At 45.2% G+C, this 8,978-nt stretch overlaps 1 protein-coding gene across 2 annotated transcripts in view; it reads right to left on the minus strand.

Moving 5' to 3' along the window:
• grin1a (glutamate receptor, ionotropic, N-methyl D-aspartate 1a) overlaps window positions 1-8,301 on the minus strand; it is a gene marked incomplete at both ends in the record, with an annotated part of 33,667 nt that extends 25,366 nt beyond the window's left edge. For both annotated transcript variants that reach the window (XM_079755381.1, XM_079755382.1), the window contains 3 exons: window positions 1,143-1,319; window positions 3,226-3,360; window positions 8,053-8,301. In XM_079755381.1, the coding sequence (XP_079611507.1) occupies window positions 1,143-1,319; window positions 3,226-3,360; window positions 8,053-8,301 (561 nt within the window). The remainder of the gene's footprint in view (window positions 1-1,142; window positions 1,320-3,225; window positions 3,361-8,052) is intronic.
• Between the last annotated feature and the right edge of the window lie 677 nt (window positions 8,302-8,978).

Raw genomic sequence — 8,978 nt, forward strand, 5'->3', positions numbered from 1 at the left:
GGGGGGGTGGGGGTCAAGCGATGGCGGCACTGATGAATTCACGAGCGGGGCTGCTGGGGGCTGCCGCCGCCGCCGCCCCGTGGATCCCGGAGCGCGTTCCACTTTAAATAATTCAACCGGGCTTCTGATTTAATTACTGCTCCGAATCAGAACTCATTCCACTCTGAGACACAATTACACAACAAGCCCCATAAGGGAGGGAGACGAAAGGCAAGCAACTGCCAAGCGGCCCAAATCCACATCCCATGATACACTCATGCTAGTAATGGTATCTGAGTCCCTCTTCCTCCCATCCCCAAAACAAGAACGCATCATCATCTTCATCATCATCATCATAATCATCGTCATCTGTTGAGGCTCAATATAGCATATCGCTCTCCACTGACCCACATACACAGCCCAGAGCCAAAAAACATCCTCTATCTTCTATGGTGTTGTCTTTAAAAAGCATAGCACGTGCATCACATCGTCTTGCCTAATGAGCCAGATGGCTTAAGACATGAGAGTGCGGGGCTTTTTGTCTCTACAATAAAGCCATCCATCCATCCGTTAAGTATGAACTCTGCAGAACCGGAAACGCAAACAGCACCCGCTCCCTCTGTGGTCTACACAGGATGGTGGGGTTTTGACTGCAGGGTATGAAAGGTCCTGGGTACAACTGTGGCCACAGCTTACTTGTGGCCATAGTTTCAAAGGGTGTTCACCTCCCAGACGGAACGTACTGGGTTTGATTTCCAATGTCAGCAGTCTAACCTAAAGTTGCACTCAAATGGTACTTAATCGTTTCTATAGTTGGTGACGGTTTGCAGAACCCCACGTTAAAGTTCCGCTATTTGGCTCCCATCGTGGATAGACACGGGATAATTTGGACTATGGCAAAAAGCAACGTGAGGATGAGTAGAAATCAACGTACAAACTCTGACTTGTCTGAATTACACCACATTAGACGCTGTCGATGTCTTTAGGGAAATGTTAGCAAATGTATACACAATGGTGAGAAAGAGATGTGGCCACACAACGCAAAAGGAAAACGGTTACAGACATAGAGCGCCGCCGTTGTCAAAGGAAAACGTACAGGTTTTAGGCGTACTCGCACGCGCGCACTCAGACCCCCGCCAGACCCCCCTTTGCAAGACCCTCACCTTGGTCTCTCTCTCCTCCAGAAGAGTCTCCAGTCTCTTCTGGGCGGCCCTTCCCTCGTGGTCGTCGCTGACGATGAGGATGATGTGGTTCCAGCGAAACTCCCGCATCATGTCGAACCACACGTGGGCCTGGTGGGAGTACGGGGGCACCGTCCGAAGGAAGGACAGGTGGATGCTCTGGAGTCAGGGAGGAAGGAAGGAAACTCTGATGATACCAGACAGGAGAGCACAGAGTGCTTTACAACTGTAGCACGGGTTTGATACGCACCAAGACACTTAAACAGGCTAAACAGAACCAAAATTGTCTGAAAAGATGAGTCTTTGACTGTTGACATTTTTTACATTGACATTATTTCTTAGGAGTAAAGAGAGATCAATCCAGAGAATGATGCTCAGGGGAAGCCAGAGTAGAGGAGGTTGAGGAGGAGGAGAAGGAGGAGAAGGAGGAGGAGGAGGAGGAGGAGGAGGAGCTCAATAGTGGAGGGTTGGGGAGGATAGTTGGGTTTGATCCTCAATGTCCGGAGTCCATATGTACGCGTCCTAGAGGAAGATTTTCGTTAATGACTTCACTGAAAGTTGCCTTGGATAAAATATTCTGCTAACAAGGTAAATAATGATTTTCTGGGGACATCTTCGATTCGAAAAGGTTATAGGACAGATTCCCCATGACCTAACCCAGACCTGCTCATTAATGACCGACGCTTTGGATTTAAACGTTTGGTTTCACTAAATGGTAAATAATGATTTTCCGAAAGAATGATGTTCTAGTGTTTGTCTGCTAGGCAAAACATTATGAATTTGAAACCCTGTGTCCACACTCTACCTGTAGGTATCCTTGATCAGGATTCCCTTATGCCTACCTCCTCCTTTATGATATGTTTCTAAAATTCACATCGCCCTTGATAAATGACTAAATGGTTGTCATATAGTGTGCTGGATTTCACATACTATACATCAGGCTTTGGCTCCCTATATTAGCAACCAGTGAAGCCATTATCTTTTCCAGCTTTTTTGACAGGAATAACGAGGGATCAAGCCCAGGTGGATCAGCTTGTGGTTATGGCGGTGGGAGTTTGAACATTTTCTCTGGCGTCAACTGTGGCCCGCCCCCTTGTGATGTCACTCCAAGCACCTTACCAGAGGTATATATAGATATAAATGGGCATGTGGGTGTGTTGACTATCAAAGAAGATGCAGCTGGGCATTTGTCAAACCTAAACATTTTATCTTAATAAATGCTTCTCATCTAAGCACAAACCATGGTAGTTGCTGAAAATAGTACGTACAACAGTTATTTGTATAGAGATATGATAGAGATAGAGATATGTAAGAAGATAGATGATCTAGAAGGAAAATCAAATGTGTTGTATGCAAAATGTTTTTTATGTGCTTAGAATATTTCTGGAACAGAGCATTTTGGTTGAACAGATGGTTCGTCTGTATGGCTTTAGTCCATGGAAAGAAAAAGAGTTTAGTTCCATAAGAGATATTTTGATTTCTTTAGTGGCTTACATTTTATAATTTTTAAAGGTTGTTTAAATGTTCATTCACCCAAAGCCAAACAGACGCTCCTGCGCTGTTTGCAATAAATATATTAGGGGGTTTTCAGTTATAATTTATGATTGCTATGAATGTTTCAGGTGGAAAGCCATTTAACCAGGCCTGTCCTAATGAAAAGTGATGGCATGATGAATCTTAGAAGCTTTTCAAACTCTCCCTAGGGTCCTCTATCCTACTACTACTACTACTCTCCATATCTCTCTCACTCAATATCCTACCCTCTGTATCTCTCTCTCTGAGAAGTCCACTCTCTATGTTTCTCGACCGCTCACCTTGTCAGAGTAGATGGACATGCCTGTGGTGAGTGTCTCTCTCTCTTTCTCTCTCTCTCTCTTCAGTATCTCTCTCTCTCTCTAGTTTATCTCTGTCTCTTGGCCACTCACCTTGTCAGAGTAGATGGAGATGTTTGTGGTGAGTTTCTCTCTCTGTCTCTGTCTCTCTCTCTCTCTTTCTCTCTCTCTCTCTCTCTCTCCCTCTTTCTTTCGTTCTCTGCAGTATAACTCTATGTCTCTCGCCCGCTCACCTTGTCAGAGTAGATGGACATGCGTGTGGTCAGGCCGACCACGGGGATGCGGTAGAAGCCAGCAGTGTAGGAGACGGGGGTGGGCGTCAGGTGGTCGTTGGACTGGGGCGGGTGGCTCACCAGGATGGCATACACCTGCCATGGACAGAGGGGAGGCCGTTAGTATCAATGATAATCGTTTTTTTATAGAGCGTCAAAATGCTGCGCAAACAGCTCGAAACTAACAATAAATTACAAGGTAAGACAGGTAAGTAGTAAAAGGGGTCAGTCAGAAGCATAATGATAAATAACAATACATTTGATTTATATCGCACTTTCTATTGGGATAATCTCAAGGTGATCTGGCAGTGCATTATGATACAACATAAAGAAGACAGCAGGTAATGCTAGATGGCTAAATAAAAATGTCATTAAATAAAGTGTCTAGAGTTTGTCTGTTTTAAAAGAGGCCAGTCAGGGAGGACGTTCCAACGTATCAATACATTTACTAGGGTCCCACAGAAAGACAGCTAGTCATTGTGTCTGTGTGATTGTCGGCTAGTATGTGTTTCTTTTAACTGCCAGTGAGACGTGATTCCTTCTTTGTTTCAGTTTTCATTGTCTTTAAATGACTGTTGATTAAAGTTTTTAACAAGATGTCTTCCTTTTTAAAGCACTATGAATGACCTTGGGTTTGAGGGTTGCTACACACTCGCCTTGGGGGCAACAATAAATAATGCAATGATATTTGCAACCTGAGGCTGAGAACCACCAAGGTATAAAATGGAAATGGTAATAAATCAAAATTCCTGTGCAGCACAACCTAAAATAAATAAATAAAATGAATACAGAGTGCAATGGGATCGCCATTGGAATCAGAACGAGAAAATCGTTCAGCACAAATCAGAATGATTGTCATCCCCAAAAACGTTTTACCTGTAGGCATCCAGGAACAAGATGCCCAGCCTCTACCTGTTCCCTAATGACATGTATCTGAATTCCCTGTAAGTCACTGCGGAAAATCTATTCCTATTTGCTTTTTGTTCCTGCTGGTTGTCTGCTTGGCTGTTGATGTTAAAGACTTCAGTTTTCCTGCTGAGTCTGCTGTCAAAATGTCACAACAGTAAATGCCTAATGAGATCACCCCTTGGGCATGAGAAGAAATGATATATATGTATATAAATAGATGTTGTATACAGACACTGTATAGACACTGTGTATAGACACTCAACATAATGCAAGCACAGCAGTCTGCTATGCAGCACTGTCAGCATATAGTCATTGCTTAATCATGACCTTTTCCGCTCCTAACCTATTTTATTATATGCCATGTTCATTTTGTGTCACATTTTATTCAGCTGTTAGATAACAAGATAATGGTACCTCTGGCAAATAATTTCAAATAAACCAAAAATGTTTTATTACAGTCATGTAATAATGCAGTATGACGTAGTATCTAAACACATACGATTGATTGTTTCAATAAAGCTATTCATCTTCAACATGGATACCTCACAAAAGAAGATCAAGAAGAAAATAAAAGGTGGACATTTTCTCTTCACTCCAGCTGGACTCCATTTTTTTCTCCGGTCTGATTTCCGTACAAATCATGCAGTCAGCATGAGATAAACAGCAAGACTCTCACTCAGACTCAAAACAAGATGGCACCGATTCCTTTTCATTCAGAAAGTGCCTGGAGAGGTGTGTCTCCGCGGCCCCGGAACGAGGGCCAAAGTGCTGGCACGGCGGGGATGATTCTGGGGGTGGTTGGAGGGGAGCAGCAGATCCCGTATGGCGGGGTCTTGAATGGGGGTCCTCGTCCAAGCAACCATGGCTTCCAGGCATCTCTTCTCCACCATCTGCGCCACCGGGCTCCTCCTCCATCAGCAGAGCACCGCGCCCTCCATTAAACCGTTGGATGGTAACGTGGCCAGAGCAGCCTAGTGGCTATGGGGATATCCTGAATATCAAGCCCAAAAAGCCACTGGGTTCGAACACCCCAAGTGAGCCCACTGAGCCGAATATGAAGGTGACCATAGCTGTTGTTGAGGGGGCTTTACAAGCTGCACTGAGTCAGGAGATTGAGGCTATGGTTTGTTCGACTAGCATTCAAAAGGTACTGGGCATTATCCCCCGGAGATACTGTCACCATCTTGTTTAAGGATGTTCTATTTTTAAAACATCCTGACAAATACGGCAGTTGAAAGTAACCCACTAAAGCCCACTATGAAGTGGGCTATGGTAACCACCACTGTTTGAGCAATGACGATAGGGCAGAGGTGAGAGGGAGCGGCTTTAGGCCAGGTCATTCGACTCCCAAGCCCAAAAGCACTGGGATCAACCGCCAATTTCTGCATGTCTAACCAGTATGCAGCAAGATGCCCTTACCCCAGACCTGCTTCTAAAAAACACATATCTGAATTCACTGTATGTTGCTTTGGATAAAAACGTCTGCTCAATGACTAAATGTATAGTATGGCCATATGGATAATTGAACACAGACCATTTTGTTACCATAAACACGAGAACCAGCGTAAAGAGTATACAACCATTGTTAGTTGTAATCTCGAGAGTTGCATGCGAATGCATTTAACAAGCATACGATAACGTTGTGCTGCAGTGCGTATAATGCTCGCAGGCTCTATTAGGGACATGGATTACGCCTAGAAGCGGAGCCAACATAGGTGTCCATGAAAGCAGCGTAGCAGGGAGCACGTTGAATAACACAGCTAATGTGTGTGAGTACATGCATGTGTTGAGTGCAATCGCTGTCGGCATGTATGATGCATGTGGGAGAAGTGAGGGTAAACGAGAGAGAGAGAGCGAGAGAGAGAGAGAGCGAGAGAGAGAGTGAGAGAGAGAGAGAGCGAGAGAGAGAGAGAGAGAGAGCGAGAGAGACAGAGGAAGAGGGAGAAAATCTGCAGAAATAGATGGAGAAAGAAAGGGAGAGAGAGAGATGTTGAGAGAGAACAAGCAATAAACAGGGAAACAGAAACATGCAGAAAGAGAGCGAGAGAGAGACAGAGAGAAAGAAAAGAAAATTAAGGAGAAAGGATGCAGAGATGGAATGAAAGTAGACAGATACTAAAAGAAAGAGTGAGAGAGGCGAGAGACAAAGAGATAGAGAGCCAAAAGAGAGAGAGAGAGAGAGAGAGAGAGAGAGAGAGAGAGAGAAAGAGAGAGAGACAAAGAAATAAAAGGTAGAATGGGAGAGAAATAAGGAATAGACAGAGAGAAAGAAAAGAGGCAGCAACACAATAAATAGACGGATAACGAAACAAAGAATGAGAGAGACATCGAGAGAGACTTTTGTGTGCGTGAGCGATCTGTGACGACGTAGCTTTGTTAAAAGCCATTTTGGATTTTCCTTTATAACACATGATGGCACATGAGAGGATGGGGCCAGGGCTTGTTGGACATAATGTTATAAATATACATAATGGATGAATACCTAGAGTCGATGTGCAACCTGCCTCTCTTCTGAGCTACGATGTGTCACCTACATGGAGGAAGCCTTATCCACGTTTCTATGTTATTAAAACACGGTGAGTGCATACATTCCTTAGAATGGTTTGATTCCCCCTAACCATTGGCTAATTTGTCGAAGTCCTGCTCTACCACTTAAAAAAACACTTCAACACCCATAAAGATGTTACCACCAGTGTGTCATCGTTTCAAATCTCTTTTTCATTGGTGTTAGTTCACAGGTGCAATTAGCAGTTCTTGCTTGCCCCTCTTTTTTTTTATTAAATGGTGTTTGAATGTAGTCTCATGGTTCTCATGCGTTTGTCTCTACAGCAAAGGAAAGAAATTCATGAGAACCATCAGACTCAATCCAAACACAATTGGATCAAAACAAAGTGCGGGGACGCAGCAGCTTTTAGTGATACGTGTTGATGTTGTGTGTTCAGTCTAATGAGGCCAGCCTACTTGGGACAGGATTTTCAATGCAGTATCTGTGTGTGTACAGCAGAAAGTAGAACAGCCTGGCTATGCAGAACATTATGAATGACGCTTGGTTCATCTCCGGCCCGTGTGTCCGTTTCAGCTCAGTGGATAAGTAGCTCATGGACACGGTTTTGACCTCAGATGTAAGCCTATTTCTGGAGACAGGTGCAAACATCACATGGGCATTGCTCCCCGATACCTATATGCTGTCCTGAAACCATCTGCAGGATTAAGGAACTGCTTAACCTGAATTCAGCATTCTGAATAGGAATTGCAATTATGAATCTTTACGGGTATGAATAAAATGAGGTTTGTGTGTTAAAACTACCAACAAACACAGAACTTACACACACATGCGCACACGCACACGCACACGCACACACACACACACACACACACACACACACACACACACAAACTACTTTTACATCAGATGGTTTGTGTGTTAAAAGCATTTAAAAACGTAAATATATTTGTCAGTTGTATATTAAAAATAAGAGAATGCAAAAATGCACCACATCAATGGCATTGAGTGACCGGATAATAAACCAGATGATATATGACCGTAGACTACAGACAGTGATTGATAACCGTTCATCATTGGCGACCCTGCTGTCAACAAATTACATAGTCGTCCAATATTGTCCTGAAGCGACCTATTGCTCGCCGGGTGCCACTGTCCATTGAACCGATCTTAACGGGGGAAATTAAGGCATAATGAATCATGGCTGGGCTAGGGAAGAGAGGACACCCCGTTGACTAAAGCCGTCTAAAACATCTTGTTCTGAATCGAAGCATGGGTGGAGGTAGAGGTGGGGTATTAGGTGGGGGTAAATGGTAAATGGTAGGGACAGGACCGGCCTGGTGCATGCATGAAGAAGGCGATCATCCAAAGTGTACCTGGCTGGAGATGAGATCTTCGCAGACGGAGAGGGCCATCTGGATGGCGTTGGGTTTATGCGTTACGGAGATGGCGGTGAGCTTGAATTTGTCCCGGCCGTATATCTGGTTGGCCTGGGTCACGGCATCTTTGAAGACCTGCTCGTACCTCTTCTGGCTCAGGACGGCCCCGATGTTCACTATCTTCGGCTCGCAGCCGGCCCGCGCGCAGGAGCACGAGAGGAGCACCCCCAGCAGAAACACACGCATTGCTCCTCGCGCCACCGACCAACAACAGCCAAACAAACACGGCGTTTCCCGCTCGCTCTTCTCCCGGTTGGCGGGTCGGCTTGACCAGCACCGGCTCGTGGTGGGAATCACGGGGTTCACCCGCCCGGTAACCGTACGGCGTGAGTCACGCGCCTGCTGGAATTGGCGCTATAAATCTTAACGTGCAATGCGTCGGAATTCCCGTTATCAGTTGTCGTCAATTGCCGCATATGGCGATAAAACTCGTTCAAAAAACTAGCTTCATTGTCTAATCCAGAACGTAAATAACTAACGCTAGTCCGCGGCGTTGATTTAGAGAATATTGAAGCAGTTCGCCGGTCGTCTGTCCAGTGTGAGTGTGTGTTTGTATCGCTGTCACCGACATCCGTGGGCTGCGCGCTCTGCTCCTCGGTGAAGTGATTACACTGATGCGACGCTCGCGGCGCAGCGTCTGTCCTTGGTGCTGACAGCTGTGCTCGCGCGCCGCAGCGAGCGCGCGCCTGCGCCGTCACGCTCGTTATACAGGGTGCATTTCTTTTTTGCTTTAGTTCGTTCTGCTGGAGTGACCGGACAGCTGCAGGAGGTAACGGTGCTGCACATGGTAAAAACATGAATGGCCGTTTGCTTAGAATGTAGTAGGCCTACTCGACGATGATGTCGTTCTCAATAAAATACCA

This window comes from Pollachius pollachius (genome assembly GCF_949987615.1).
Source record: "Pollachius pollachius genome assembly, chromosome: 18".
In the NCBI taxonomy this organism is placed as follows: domain Eukaryota; kingdom Metazoa; phylum Chordata; class Actinopteri; order Gadiformes; family Gadidae; genus Pollachius; species Pollachius pollachius.